General features: G+C 48.6%; 7 protein-coding genes; 5 read left to right on the top strand and 2 right to left on the bottom strand.

The window, feature by feature from the left end:
• Window positions 1-546: 546 nt before the first annotated feature.
• FFUJ_13936 (uncharacterized protein) lies at window positions 547-1,420 on the bottom strand (the record flags this gene model as incomplete). XM_023581446.1 has 5 exons in its annotated part: window positions 547-867; window positions 939-961; window positions 1,013-1,096; window positions 1,149-1,227; window positions 1,301-1,420. The coding sequence occupies 5 exons, from the start codon at window positions 1,418-1,420 to the stop codon at window positions 547-549; spliced, it is 627 nt and encodes a 208-aa protein (XP_023434144.1).
• Window positions 1,421-1,955: 535 nt separating this feature from the next.
• FFUJ_13937 (uncharacterized protein) lies at window positions 1,956-2,351 on the top strand (the record flags this gene model as incomplete). The annotated part of the gene is made up of 1 exon (XM_023581445.1): window positions 1,956-2,351. The coding sequence occupies one exon, from the start codon at window positions 1,956-1,958 to the stop codon at window positions 2,349-2,351; it is 396 nt and encodes a 131-aa protein (XP_023434143.1).
• Window positions 2,352-3,634: 1,283 nt separating this feature from the next.
• Window positions 3,635-4,534, top strand: FFUJ_13938 (uncharacterized protein; the record flags this gene model as incomplete). The annotated part of the gene is made up of 1 exon (XM_023581444.1): window positions 3,635-4,534. One exon carries the CDS (start codon window positions 3,635-3,637, stop codon window positions 4,532-4,534), a length of 900 nt encoding a protein of 299 aa, XP_023434142.1.
• A 375-nt stretch (window positions 4,535-4,909) lies between these two features.
• FFUJ_13939 (trichothecene synthesis TRI7-like protein) lies at window positions 4,910-6,132 on the top strand (the record flags this gene model as incomplete). XM_023581443.1 has 2 exons in its annotated part: window positions 4,910-5,655; window positions 5,709-6,132. 2 exons carry the CDS (start codon window positions 4,910-4,912, stop codon window positions 6,130-6,132), a joined length of 1,170 nt encoding a protein of 389 aa, XP_023434141.1.
• Window positions 6,133-8,735: 2,603 nt separating this feature from the next.
• On the bottom strand, window positions 8,736-9,452 carry FFUJ_13940 (uncharacterized protein; the record flags this gene model as incomplete). Its single annotated transcript, XM_023581442.1, has 1 exon — window positions 8,736-9,452. The coding sequence occupies one exon, from the start codon at window positions 9,450-9,452 to the stop codon at window positions 8,736-8,738; it is 717 nt and encodes a 238-aa protein (XP_023434140.1).
• Window positions 9,453-9,798: 346 nt separating this feature from the next.
• Window positions 9,799-11,231, top strand: FFUJ_13941 (uncharacterized protein; the record flags this gene model as incomplete). XM_023581441.1 has 3 exons in its annotated part: window positions 9,799-10,135; window positions 10,186-10,897; window positions 10,943-11,231. 3 exons carry the CDS (start codon window positions 9,799-9,801, stop codon window positions 11,229-11,231), a joined length of 1,338 nt encoding a protein of 445 aa, XP_023434139.1.
• A 1,616-nt stretch (window positions 11,232-12,847) lies between these two features.
• FFUJ_13942 (uncharacterized protein) lies at window positions 12,848-13,887 on the top strand (the record flags this gene model as incomplete). XM_023581440.1 has 2 exons in its annotated part: window positions 12,848-12,995; window positions 13,043-13,887. The coding sequence occupies 2 exons, from the start codon at window positions 12,848-12,850 to the stop codon at window positions 13,885-13,887; spliced, it is 993 nt and encodes a 330-aa protein (XP_023434138.1).
• Between the last annotated feature and the right edge of the window lie 967 nt (window positions 13,888-14,854).

The raw sequence follows: 14,854 nt of genomic DNA, 5'->3' as shown, positions 1-14,854 counted from the left end.
AGTTGGCTTCTACAACTACGTGGTATCGCTTGATCGAAGGGGGGTGTAGTCATTGAGATAGTGTCGTGGTATATCATGGGAGCAATTGCTATTTGACAGCATGTTGACAATTGACCACCGGGTAATTCACAGGGCCCCCATTGCTTGGTCATGATGAGTTTGTGATGCTCTGTCCATTCCGGCATTCGATTCTCGGTCGTGCCAAGACACTCCGAAGTTCTTAAACCGTCGTATATATCACTGAGTTCACAAGCCAACTGGGGGCAGCTATATCAATTAATACTGCGTTCTCTCTCCTAATTTAAGCTCTCGGCCACATGTCTCAACTGCAAATAACATGTCTAGCCCACAACTTCCACCAATCGTCTCAAACGACAAACACGCAAGACGCAAATAATCGAGAATCAGAGTCCCTGCATGACCAAATAACCCCCGATCAATCATATTCCTCTAATTGGTAGTTGAGGCGGCCAAACAGCAAAAGGCTTGCCATGTCATGGGTGAACTCCACTAGCGCAGAGGCGGTATTCACGAGACACAAGAGGGTCACTTCAGAAGCACTGGCGAACTGACTGGCTGGCCGTCTATGTGGCTTCTATAGGTATGTGTTCCTCGGGCAGCAGCCTCGTGGATCGCGACTGCATGACTAGAAGTCTGCTTGTCCAGAGTGGTAAGCTCGAACAAAGGCGGAGCGATGTAGGCAATGAAGAAAAAAGCTGAAATGAAAAACACGATTGAGGCAACTGCCGCAACCAAGATCACGTTCACGATATCCCAAAACGACTTCGACTGCTTGTGGGGCGCCTGCTTGTCACCCAGGTTTTGTTGTGTAGCCTGGAGATCCTGAGCCTCACTCCGCAGACGGTGCTGTGGGTGCGCCATAATGAAGGCGGCATGAGCTTTCGGTGAAGTTGACCACGAGGGAAGCACAAGCCCACATCCTTGGAGCCGGGGGAGCTGCCTACATGTTATCAGCCAAAGCCTTTTCGATCTTGGGACGTGGCAGTCTTACTACTGAAAAGCAGAACGGGGGAAGGGCGCCGCCAAATCTTCTCTCCTTCAAGAAGGATTGCGGCTGTGTGAGGGGTTACGACCTCTGCCGAATGTCAGCTGAGGTTTGCATTTGAAGTATGTCGATATGCACTTACCTTCGAAGACAACAGGACGAGCCACAGGAGTCATCACGTTCTTGGAGTCGACGTCGCTCTCGGTGACAGGCTTCTCAGGCTATACAGGAATGTATCAGCAAATTATCGCAACATGGTAAATGAAGTGGTTAATATTCATACAGTCTTCTAACGAGAAGCATAAGTGGGGCTGGCTGCCCAGACCGGGAGAGCGAGGGCGATGTCAGCGCGTCTTGGAAGGTTGAGGTACAGTGTCGAGTTCCGTGACACTGGGTAATATACAGGGCCTCCATTGCTGCAGTGAACCAACAGAACTGTGGAGACCCTGTCATTTTCCACCAATCGTCTTACACACCATACACAAGACAAACTTAAATCTTGGACCTCTCCTGCACACATTGTGAATTTGATGCGCGAAGCCCATCCACAGATACAGTTACTTATCTCTTGAGAGAATTGGCTTCTTCATATTTCTTTCCCACTGTTTGCAGCACATTGACACTTCACTGTCAGCCGTTGGTGACGGCTCCAAGCACTGTTCCTTCACTGTAGAAATGTGGGGACTATGGCGCACTGTCTTTGTTGTTTACCTTGATCCTTAGCGCACTCAGTGCCCTGGCGTACGGTCATTCAATCATCTGTGCACCAGTTAATCAGGCAGCATCAATTCACCTCAAGACTGCTGTCGGTTACCAAAAGCTGGGCCATATGGCCAGCAAGTATTTCTTGCAATAGCTAAGAGTCTCGCATCTTTTCCTCTTCGCACCCACCTTTTCATCTTGCTCTCATCTTAACCATCGTTCACAAGCGGACCACAAAATCGACACGATGAGCAACGAAGAGACCCAAAGTGCCCCTGTCGACGACCAGACCCAGGTTACCCCTGCAGATGACCAAGAACCTACATTATATCACATGGGCCTACCCGGACCCTTCTTAGTAGTCGGCCAGTCGCTCCGCCTCGTGGGCGCCATCGATGAGCAAGGGAACTTCAGGAGCCTGGCTTTGCAAACCTGCTACGGGCTACCAAGCCATCAACAGAAGGTCAGTTTACATGACTTAGAGGATGGTACTCAACAGATCGTTCTTATCAAAGGGAGTGACGAGGCCTTGAAGATGCTTTTGCTTGCTTATGAAGCTGCAGCAGGATTCTGCCGCGATGCGCGGCTTCGGTTCCTGGAGTACGAAGTGGTTGTGGACGATGGACGAATGGATAGCTCTTGAGTCAGTATTATGGGTAAGGTTATAGAATGCTCCTCAAAGATATTGCTGACTGTTTCAGTGATTCATGCCCCCTGCCGCCGTTCTCTACCGGCCCCCCTTTTGTCGACGCTATCATGGAGTGAGTTCATGTACAGAGAACCGACGAAAATACGCTGCACTTCTGGTAACACGTAAAGGACACAAGGACGGTGGTGGGCATACATCTGGATCGGGGTTAAGTACATGTATTGATGGACATCAGCTGGACGTCACGATTGCCTTGTTCGTGGTACATTCATTATTGCTTGTCACTATGGTTTGATCTGTCTTTTGGGTAACTTAGTGAGCGAAATAATTGAAAGACTCCGGACTTATCTCCTAAAAGTGTTTGAGAATATGCAAGGTGAGACAACACAGCATAGGCTTGACATCTCAGGTTCCCCATCAAGATTTCGAGACTTCAAGTGACTGGCCTGTCCATGTTTCTGCCCATGAATCTACGCTAGGGTGATAAAAGCGAGATATGGAATTAGATTGAGAGCAATGTAACACAGTGGAGTTATTTGCTGCCACAAAGTAGCCTACGCGACACCCTGCATGCCATGGACCCAAGATCTAGAAAGCCTGGATATAGCCAGCCATTCACCCATCATTTCAAGCTTAGTTCTACTTCCTAACCCTTTCTTGAGAGTATAAGGCTAATCGAAAATGCTATTCACAGAACGGTTGTCGGCATTCTGCCAAGATCATTGCGGGGACGGTCGAAACCCAAACCTCGGGCTCCAAACGTTTCATCCTCACTTAAGCGACGACGTCAACACAAACAGGCTAAATCAACGTTTCGCATCGTTTCGTCTTTAGTTTTCGAGCCAATCACACTTTAGTCAATTGCAACCATGTTTCTAAGCTTCAAACGGTTCCTATTAATAGTAGAAACGGAACAGTTTCAGTGGCGATGAGACGGAGCTGTGCGCTGGAAACAGAAGAGCTTCAGACGAGATGGGTTCTTGAGTGTTTAAGCGAGTGTTTCTTGAGTACAGATGGGGACGCGAAACAGTCGCGTGCTGGAATTAGAAATCAGGTGGGTGGTAGAGGCCTGGCTTTTGGCCCCTCTCGAGGTTCAAAGGTTTGAGACTATTCTTGTATTTCTTGGCTTCACTGAAGTGAAGACTATAAGTAAGTCTTGAACTGTCTTCTATCGTCTTGCGCACTTTCATCATCTCATACTCAGTATTCATCCAGCAACATTATCTGCATCATTCAAAAGTTCATTTCTTGATACCCAGTACGAACACTTCCCCAAAATGCCCTTTGTTCGAAACATTCACAACCGACGAACAACACGTCAAAGACACATCAACCCTCATAGAATCCTCGCCACCAGCCTCCTCCTTCCAGCGCTCGCTCTAGCCGATGACGAACCTACGTCCTCAACAGACCAAGTCTCCGAACCTTTCGTCGACCAAGTAACGGGTCTCACAATGGAGCGCTTCTTTGGTGTCCGAACCTCCTTCACATTTGCCCTCGCCTTGCCCGACACCGCACCTGCAAACGGAACAGCCGGGTCCTTCATCGGACAACTACAATTTCCGTTAGCCAACGGTGAAGGATGGGGAGCGGCTGGTTTAACGGGAGATATGGAAGGAAACTTCATCCTCGCTGCATGGCCTGACGGAAAAGGAGGAGTCATGGCGTCGTTTCGACAAGCGATCGAGGAGGACAACCCAGCGGAAGTCAAAGGAAACTTTAAAGTAAGGCCGATACCAGATGGAGTCTCAGTCAACGAGACGTCGTTGCTGTACACATTCCTTTGTGAGAGCTGTCTCGACAGTACACTCGGCCTCGGTCCCGAAGCTGCTGTTGGTAATGCGGTTATGGGCTGGGCGCTGTCTGAGAGGCCTCCGAGGGGAGACCCCTCAAACCCTGGTGCGTTCCTTGGCTTCCATGAGAGGGGCTTCGGGCCTTTCACTGCGCGTCTGGCGCAAGCCAAAACAGCCGGCTTTGATGCCGTTGCAGCTAAGGCACTCGCTCCAGTAGGCGACTCTGGAAGCGCTGTGGCGACAGTACCCAACGCGTTTCTGGACGGAGGCAGTGATGATGAGGATAGCGGTGATGAGGGAGCTGGAACAGGAATCGGAGTCGGAGGTGGCAATGATGTTGATAGTGACTCTGGCGATGAGTCGGGGGATGAAGACGATGACTAGATGAAAGAAAGAGTAGTCAGCGTCTGTATTGATTTTAACATTATACAACATTGTTTGAACTGGCGTCTATAAATAGTCCATTGCAAAACAAACTGCCAATCGCAAACAGGAAAGACTACGGAGTATATACTTCGTGGTTTCTGGGGGTAAGTGATTTATCTACCGAGTCAGCATGGACTAGACAAAGTAGGCTAGATCAAAGCTGTCTCCGCTGACAATCCACCCATAAAGTCAGACTAATAAAATCCATCGGATTAAAACCCCACCGCTCCGCCCAAGTTTTGTTTCTCAATTTCCCTTAGCTTTCAATCAATCTTATGCAGCATTTCTAAGAAACCCACGCGTAGTCATTTTGCATCGGCTGTATTAACTGACATGGATCACGCTGACGAATACTCATTTGTTGGCGCAGTCAGCGTATGGGGCGTCCTTTTACTTACATTTGCTGCGACACTCGTGTTTGTGCCAAAAGATGGTACTCTCCTTCGTGTTGGAGCGACTATAGCGCTGGCCTGCCTCCAATGCGCCTTCTACACAGCGGTCGTGGATACGTCTATTACTCCCGCCCAGAAATCTGATATCTGTCTCCTTAGTTGGGGTTTCTTTATGAACAGCACGGAGCAAATCCTCATTTCGCAAATTCATACCGCAGATCTACTCACAAAGAGAGAAAAGGATGGCCATGACTATGTCGGCACTACAATGCTTCTTTTTCGGGGCACACGCATGTATTTCAACCTGCGGCGCGTTGGGGTACGAGGCGAGATCTCAATGAAGCGCCGAAAGACAATAACACGAGCTCGTCTCCTGTGTGCCAAAGGAGCAGAGGTTCTCGCGATGTATTTGATTATGGATGCGGCAATGAGTGCACCGCCTCCAGAGAATCATCTGATCACGAGAGAGAAACAGACGCTTTCCAAGTTATCGACCCCATCACTAGAGGACCTAGGGTTTCGATTATTCGGCACACTCGGGTACTGGCTGGTAACATACGTCTGCAATCGACTTAATCATGCTTGCGCAGCTGTCGTATCTCTATCAATTGGCTTAAGCCAGCCAGAAGACTGGCCGCATCTCAATGGGTCAATAAGCGCCTGTTACACTGTTCGTGGTTTCTGGGGGTAAGTGATTTATCTACCGAGTCAGCATGGGTATATGCTAAAATATTTTGAAGAAAGTTTTGGCATCAGCTCTATCGCAAGACATTCACTGGTTTGGGAGATTTTGTTCCGGATAGACTCCTTTGCCTCCGTCGTGGTACTCTGCTCTCGCGGTACACACGGCTTTTCCTTACTTTCTTAGCGTCTGGTCTGATGCATCACTGCATAGGTCATTTGTATTCATTTGCTGCCGATGAGAGGTTTGCCAGTGAATGGTTCTATGTTCTACAGGCCGTGGGGATTGCGTTCGAAGATGCCGTGCAGGCCATGACTGCTCATATTCATATTCCGATATCAATACGTCGGGTAGTAGGGTATCTATGGGTTCTGATGTTTTTATCGTGGTCGACACCAATATGTTCATATCCTTCTATGCGCGTAGGAGATATTGGGCAAATGGTTCCTTTCAGTGTGGTAGACCACTTTGTAAAGTCATAGAACAGACAATCTAGCTTTTTATCAAGCTCAGGAGTTTGTAGTCCAAGGCATAAATTTTAACTGTCTACAGGAAGAAGGTTCTTGAGTACTTGCAAACAAAACAAATAATTGACTTAAAAAGAGAACAATGTCAAAAAAGTAATAAATCGTCCAAGATACCTCGGAGTTTGATTCCACCCCCCGAACAAGAAGCCATTCCGCCTTGAAAATGAACCTGTTTCCGGTTGAGAATGCGTTGTGGCGAAGTGTCTCCTTAGAGCGATCTTGGCCTCCCTGGAAAACATTGTTACTAGTATCCTATCAAGGAGTGAAGCTACCGCCCATGTTGATATATCAGTTGTTCAAAAGCCTCTCCATACGCTCTTTGATCTCCTTGCCTGTCTTTACCTGAAGAATGCAGAGACGTCTTCGTTAAAGGTAACAAGGTAACATCCAGCATTTCTCGTAGATGGACCCAAAGAATGTTGGTGGACATTTGTTCCGCCACTTGTGGTCGAATGTCCCAGGGTTCGCGGGCGGGTTTGTCCAAGATCGCTCTGAGTAGATTGAACTCAGCACGACTCCAGAAGGTCTCCCAGATCAAGTCAGAGTTGCAAAGGTTCTCGAACTGGAGCTTGGGATCGCTGAGCTGGCGGGACCAAAAAGATTCAGAACGTTTTGCTTGACCTCTACCCAAGCGGGTCTCGCGTCCCGATCAAGGTCAAACCAGGCCAGGGAAAGAATGGGATTGCAAGCCTCCATAGCCAAGTGGTCTTCGTCTGGGGAAGGGTAATACTGACCATGGGAAGGTAGATGTAACGAATGAGGACAATCAGGGACTCCAAACCTGTGCTATCATACTGAATCTCTGAGAGGTGGGTTGCTGGTGGGAGACCTGTGGCTGAGAGCTTGATCCGGCCGAGAGAAGATAGTGAAAGGCAATCGACAGAAATGCAGCACACATTTGACAACTTTGAAGAAACCTTACGCGAGGCTGGAATGTCTCACTACAATCTCTCACGACGATCTCTTTAAGACAAAGATCTTGAAATCACACAACTTCGGGAAGAATACGAGGCGAAACTCAAAGCCAAAGATGAAGAGATAATCGCCCTCAAAGAATCTGTTAACGACTTGCGAGTAAGCTGTCGAGACAAAGACGCGATCATCACCAAGACCATTGAGACGAACAAACGTCAACTCGAAGAACAAGCCAAACATTTCGAGACAAAACAAGAGGCCATGCGTTTATCAATGGCTGAGCAGAAGACGGACACAGACCGAGGACTACAAACCAAGAAAGCCAAGCTTGAACTGCAACTCCGCCAAGCCGACCATGAGATTGAACTCGGAAGAGAAGAACGTCAGAGGCTATCGGAACAGGTCGGACAATATTCTCGGACGATCGGAAATCTCCGAAGGACCACCGGTGTGCTCTCCAAGGATAACAAAGAGCTCTAGAGACACAAAACAAACTCCTGGCGATCGAAAAGCGCATCGACTCTAATGAAATCTCGGCAATGCTATACAAGCTGTCATTGGAGACCAGTCGCTTCAGAATCTCCCCATTTCTGGGGGCTCAGGGATGGAGCCTTTTTGCTCAGGTGTTGAATGCTATTTTTGAAGCGGGAAGCACAAACAGGTTGCGGACATTCGTCTATAATGTGAATGATGAAAGGATGCGCTGCTTTCCTTCGGTTTGCACCATGAACGAGTTCCCTGAGGCGTTGACCTCTGGAATTTGCCAAGTGCATGATGATGAATGCCCAAAGATCAGAGTCGCTGTGGAGGAAGATTGTTTACGGAGAACGGTGTATTTCGATCAGTAGTGTGCAATGCCAGACTAAGGCACTTTGTGGTAGCGGTTCAAAGTTTTGAGGTTCAGAGATAGCGATGCAGGCTGCAGACAGTATCTTGTCTTTGCGTCTCGTTTCTCCCTTCAATCAGCCCATAGCATAAAGGTTCATTTATCATATTTTCTCAAGAAGCTTTTGATCTAGAACCGTGAGCTTACCCGATCGATGGCGTTGTAGCTTCCTCGGTAAGAGATTATACTCACTGTTTGGCATCTGCTCAGATATGGGATGCATATGATATGGAAACAAGGCAATACCCCACGATTGCACTTGTATTCCCGCATCAGATGTAGATGGCTAGAGCTTGTTTGACGTGACTGGCCTTGTTTCTCACGTTAATGGACACAATGTAATCAGTTATCTCAGAGAGCAATTATATATTCTTGACGCTATCATCCTATACCACAACTCACCTCAGAATCAAATGCCAGTCGAGCGTCTCTCAGACGCATAAGATGATGACCCTATCGTAATGAGAGAAGGACAGGTGCTCCCTCATGGCCTTAATCCTCCCCGGCAATTTCACTCTCTTCGTCATCCCCATTCTCGCTCTCACTCACATTCTCGTTCTCGGGTCGCTCTCTTCTTCCAGTGTTTTAGGATCGACATCTAAGGCACCGTCTTCCGGAAAATAGCAGGTTCCAACAAGGCCAGGGTAGACAGGGAGTCCGCTAAGCCGAGGGGCAATGCCCTCTCTCCGCTGGGTGGTGACTTCGCCACCATGTCGTACCTCGGTCGCTGCAATTGCCCCCTCGCTGCCTGCGGAGGTCACATCGCCAGCCTGGCCATATTGCCAGTATCCATATCGACATCACCCTCCTGCTTGCCTCTGCGATTCACCGGACGCTTGCCACGCTTGCCACTTCGAGTCGCAACCCAAGCACGCCCTGACGGCTCACCAGTTGTCTGTCGTCGCCCTCCGTCTTGAGGGGGGCGAAATTCCAAAGCTCTAGGGTTGAGTTTGGAGCTGGTCAACACTCGTCTCTCAGTAGCAGGTCCCTCAACATTCCCCATCTCGTTCGTGTCTTGCGCGAGTGTCGACTTTTCGACAGGATTGCTCTTTTGAGCTTGAGACTCCTGTCTCTTCAGGTACTCGACGTATACAGACGAGTTCTTGTCCTGCTGCGATTTCAGGTACTTGTCGGTAATGTCCTCCCAAGGCAAGCCCGGAACATCGCGATCGAAGAACGCCTTGAACGTCGCAAAGAAGTGAAGGTATACAATTCTATCAACCTGGTACTCGAACCAGGGCTCACTGACAGACATGTACCTCTCAGATGCAAGATTCTCACAGATCTTGCTCTCGGCTTTCTTCCACTCCACGTCGATGAATTTGCTGAAGGATGGCATAACCCGCACAATGTATTTCCCCAGGTGTGAGCGTCGTGAGGCCGTTTCTAAAGGCTTGAGAGGCGCGTCGTACAGTGGGAATCGTCCATTGTCGAACGGGGGCTTGAGGTCTTTGTATGACCTGATTCTGTCCATCGTGTAGATCGCTGAGTGTGTCGTGATGAGTTTGAAAAGAGGAATGAGACCAAGGTAATATTGTGTCTTGATGTGTTTTGAGTTCGGATGTCACCAAGGGTCTCACGTTTTACTTTGATGAAGGAAGTGAGATGTGAAATGAGTGTTGAGGATCGCAAACGATTTCACTTCAAAAATGGTGGGTGACACGAGAGTGGCTGCCCCACTTTTACACATTCACTCGCTCTCCGCGCTCTGCCTGCATGAGAGATTTCTTCCCAACAACATTCACGCTCTTGCCGACGCTCTCTTTCCAACACAATACAACATTAACAACACTTAAGTGCGATACACAGTCAAACCCGAAATGACTAATACCGATGACAAGAAGAAGACCCAAAAGGACCCTAACAGCAAGCGCAAGGGCAAAGATGACGACAAGCACTTGACGAATCGTGCTGGGGCGCAGAGTGGACAGCAGAACCCTTCAGCTCGTGGTGATGAAACTGGCTCTGGTCTCGCCATAAAACATCCGGCAAAGCCTCGTCGTTCGGCGACCTTGCCCGCCAACGTGAGCGCGCTTGGGTCGTCCGTGGACAAGATCGGCCAGACTGATATGTCTTTCGTGAAACAGAATACCGGCGCACCGATCAACAACGAAATGGGGATTACTCGCGGTATACCGGTAGACGTGCCTGGCTTTGGTTTGCCAGATCCTTCGGCTTCAGCCTTTTCCAGGTTACTGATCCGGCAGGTCAGCTCTCGGGACCTGGCGAGGTACTGACAACCGCGTTTCGGGGCGCTCAACCAAGCAATTTTGTCCAAGAGGGCTCAAAGCAGAAGTTTGTTGGAATAACTTCGACGCCGGAATCGCGGTTACTCGACGACTCGCGAAAGACGATATTGGCCCAACGGAGCTCTGTTCAACAAAAGAATGACGCCGAGGCCGAGAATGGTGGTCAAGACCAAGGCTATCGTCCTCGAAAGCGCCAGAGGCGACCGTTTTGCGTTGGGTGCAAGTCCGATCAGCATTATATCGACAGATGTCTAAAGGCCAGCGACAACGGACTCATGAAAGGCTGCCCAGTATGCAACACCTTAGAGCATAGTGCCGAGGATTGCAATAGCCCGAGGGTCCTGGATGACGTAGACAGGACGTGTGAATTTGTCTACCGACGTCGCAACATGCCTAGCTTCTTGACCTTCGAGAGCTGGTATGACCTTGTTAGGGACAATGCCAGCCCTGCGCCTACAAATATGGATCGGTTCCCGTGGACCCCTGAGTTCACCAAGTCCATTTCTGCAGCCATCGATGATCTTCAGCAAAAGGTGAACGATTTGGGTCTTGAAGATGCTAAGCTGCCTGTGGATCCCAGCGTCAACGGGTGGACCGCTGTGAAGGGCCATTTCAACGAGAAGGCTCCTACGGCAACGATGGATCAATCTGAAGAACCCGAGCTTCCCTTGTTAGCTGGCCCAGGGGGCAATTAAGGTGTCAATCTGACTGGCAGCACAATGACCGAGGAGGCTCCTGCCCAAGTCGAAAGCCAGTCTGGAGTTGCTCCTGTACCCGAACAAGAGCCTGTCACTGCTCCCACGGATGAGCCTAGTCTCTTTGCAGTCGCAAAGAAACAACAAGAAAATTCGCGTCGCCGACCTTGGGACGAAGATAGTGAAGTTGAAGATGATGAAGTCGACAGCGATGACGATGAAGCGAACAGACGAAAGATGCAGAGAATGCGGAGAGCTGAGCGTAGCGAGATGGTCCTCCGAGCGAGCAGCCATACTCCTGGAGAATAAAGGTCTGACTATTGGTCATGGGATGGATTGTTAGGGAAGTAGACATCATAATGTCGAGTCAATTGAACCGTCGTCATCCAAAATTAATTGGCTCCTTGACCCTTGAGCTCCGTGACACTTTGGGAAGTTTTGGTAACGAATGTATTGCATGACCCATGGTTGTGATTTTTGGTGTGCGGTGTTATTTCTCGTAATTGCAAGTCTTACATAACATGTAGTCAATACAATGGCCTTGGACACGCTATTAAAGGTAATTACATTAATCTACGCGGTGAATTCAACATGACAAGATTCCCTGTCTTAGTGTACATGATGTTGCACTGTGAGGTCCAGGAGCGACCAGTTCCAAGTGGAGATGCTGTTCAAACCTTATCTAGCTCAACCAATCGTCTTACATGGAACTATACGCTTTACTCCTGTGGCCCACGAGTTTGTATTGACGTTCCAGAAACTCTTTCCGGCCTTGTATTTGAAGCAGCCGTTTTTGGGGTGCTGAGTCGGATCATTATTCAGCGTGCCTGAAATAAATGGTGATTTATGTAAAATCATGAATGGACATAGGCGATGTAAGCCACTTATATCACTGTGTGATAGGGTTAGCCTCCGGGCCATAACGGTAAAGAACACCAAAAAAGCGTGTGGGCAAATACTCTTTGCCCTTACTGTCCACTTAGTTTACGAGTTTCTGATATTTTGACTGAAAGATACTATTATTGCTTTAGTTAAATTGATAAATTTTAAGACTAGCATTGTGTATCAATGCCTGTATATTTACCTTTGAATCCCTCTGACTTCTCTAAGTCTGGTCCCTTTCGTCGCAAGTCACCGGGAAAGGAAAGTCTGCTTTGAAAGTAACTGAGGGAACGATGTTCAAAGGATGCAACAGTAGTGACTGATTTCCTGTAATACTGGGATTAGATTGGCAGAATGACGTGCGCTAGGAACCCAATATAGCATCAAATTCCTACTTACGGTCATCCCCTTCATGACCAGTTCCTCTAGCCGGTCTTGATGGGATTGTGTCATTCAACGAAGGCTCGACTGGCATCTAGGTATCGACTTGGAGAAGCGGGATGCTTTCTGAAGCAGTCGGTTTCGCTTCAGGTAAACCAGAACTCCTCATCTGCTCGAGTCCAAACCATGTCGGTGACTTTGTTGTATCATTGAATCCGGCCGGATCTCCATCGTGGCTTGACCTTTTTGTGTTATATTGGGTCAGGTGAAGTGTGAGAGGAAGAACGAGATTCTTAATACACTAGCTGGCCAGCAAGCGCGCAGTGAATCAGTGAGAGGCACCTCAGTGCCACGGCCCAGCCATTTATCGTTTTCTACCAATTAAACTCGCTGTCCGGCAGCCAAAGCTTAACGGAATAATTTCTCCCGATGCCTGAGCTTGCTTTTGTTCCGTGCTCTCTTCTGATTCTGAACTCCTCCTATTCACATCCTCAATCTTCAACCACGAGCACCACCCACCTCTCAGCGCACTCGGAACAGCGCGCAACCGTAATGTCTTTCGTCCTATAGGTAAACGCCAAGGCAGATTCCATGTCGCTGGCCCAGTGAGGGTCTCATCCACATCCTCCCGCCGCCCTCATGTGCGAGCATATCTCACCTACATGTTCCCCGACCTAGGACACACCCTTGACAAGCGGTGGGCGGCTGCGAGTCGAGATGTTTGCCGCGCAAATTTCGCCAAAGGGATAACAAAGATTCAAGCTCCTTTGTTCAACTTTCTCGTGGATCGTGAGGTTTGGGAAGACTACTGTGAGTTGCCTTGTGGTGAGGCTTTGTCGTTACTAACCATCCTTCAGTCACCGACATCAAGTCCCAGGCGGCGCACGAGTCTCTGGTCAAAACACCGCGATGGCCATTCAGAATCACACCGGAAATGATGCAAGACAGCCACCCTTCATCACGCGAGTACGCCGTGTACCTGAACAATTCGAAAAGGGAGAAGCGCAAGACAGACACGAGAGAGGCTAGGATACCCGAAATCAGCTCAAACATTGTTTATTCCAGAGAATCCTCATTCGATGTCCCGCAGGTTCCGTTGCCCACTTTGGACCCAGATACTGAGGTCTTATCGGCTGGCACTCTTGACTCAGTCGAGCAATCTTCTTCAACCGCTCCATCCGAAATTGACGCCAAAACACTGATGAGCTCCCTGCCACGAAACTCATCTGAACAACAACGACGACAGGACCTTTGGAAACTTGCAGATGGAGAAAGTACTTTCAAACCCCCTATCATCGACCCCTTTCAAATGAAGTTGCCAAAGTTCGCCCCTTTGAGCTCGTTCGTCACTGGCTCAGACTTCGAAGACCTGAAAATAATCGCGACGGACTTTCTCCCTAGAGGTTTGACTCTCAAGGTCGAAGCTACAACAAATGACAGCAAGGACGCGGATTTCGACGAAGTTCTCACATTGGGGTTCGCCAAGGGTTGTGGGGACAAACTGTATGATCGGGTTGAGCTCGTGAGGTTCTGGAGCTACATGACGGAGTGGCTATCCAAGGTCTACCATGGAGAACCAACGACACTTTGTGAGCATTTTCTTGAGGCGGTGATGTCGCCAAACCGCAAGCTCGAACCTGTTTCTGCCAAGTTGGACGATTTGCACTCCATGCATCGCCGGCTGTGCGGGAATGAAGAGTAGAGCGATTGGTGGGCAGGATTAAGGATGATAGCACAAGCGTCGAAACATGGATGTAGCTGAAGCTCTGCACCTAGACAAATTTAATCTTGAGTCCTTGGCATCTGCCGGCGAATGATCTGTGTGTCCTACTAAAAGCGCAAATAAAAGTACCCTCACTCTTCATCATAACCAGCCGGGCGACAGCTTCCTGCAATGGGGCCACAAAGTCCTCTGCTGATTGAAATGTGCATTCGCCTGTTTGTCACCATGAGTAAATGTGATCATACTTATCTTGACTCCACTACATCTCACTCATGTCATCCACGAGAGGAAGCAAGAGGCATTGACTCGTTAAATCACTTAATTCAAGTTGACCTACAGAACTCTGATCACAAACCTTATCTACTATTTCAGAAGATTGAGCGAACGGAGCCGGGCTTTGGCTTCGAACATCTCCCAGTGCATTTACATCGGACTCAATTTTAATGGAGTCTGCAAACCAATTGTGCCCTACATAGGTGCTGAACCTCATCTGTGTCACCAGGATGCACCCCAAGCCCTTAAGGGAACTACTCATCGTGAAAGCTTCAGGGTAAAAGCTTATATTGAAGAAAAAAATACCGTGTTCTTATTTGTTACCTGTGTTTGCAGCCTAAAGGTCAACCTTATAGGTCCCCATACTTAAGGGAGCTACAATGACAGTTATTTAAACTGTATCGAATATCCTTAAGTAAGTTATGAGAGGAGGTTTCCACAGACGTTCTAACCTTCCTTACGAGTTAATATAAGTTATGCAATAGAAGCTAGGTCAGGCAGCAAATGAAGGGTATGCAAGGAGGAGTGAGGGAGGTCTCACACTGAAAGACGCTAAGGATCCCCTTCTTTAGTTCTCCCGCAGTGATTTAAGTCGAAGTAAGCATGGCCTACCACTTGTGAAGTTGGGAGCTCAGACAGACTAAGTTTCAAAGTCAGTCAGTACAGCCGATGT

The sequence above is a fragment of the Fusarium fujikuroi genome, chromosome FFUJ_chr08, assembly GCF_900079805.1.
Source record: "Fusarium fujikuroi IMI 58289 draft genome, chromosome FFUJ_chr08".
NCBI classification, from domain to species: domain Eukaryota; kingdom Fungi; phylum Ascomycota; class Sordariomycetes; order Hypocreales; family Nectriaceae; genus Fusarium; species Fusarium fujikuroi.
This window is presented reverse-complemented; position numbering and strand designations above follow the sequence as displayed.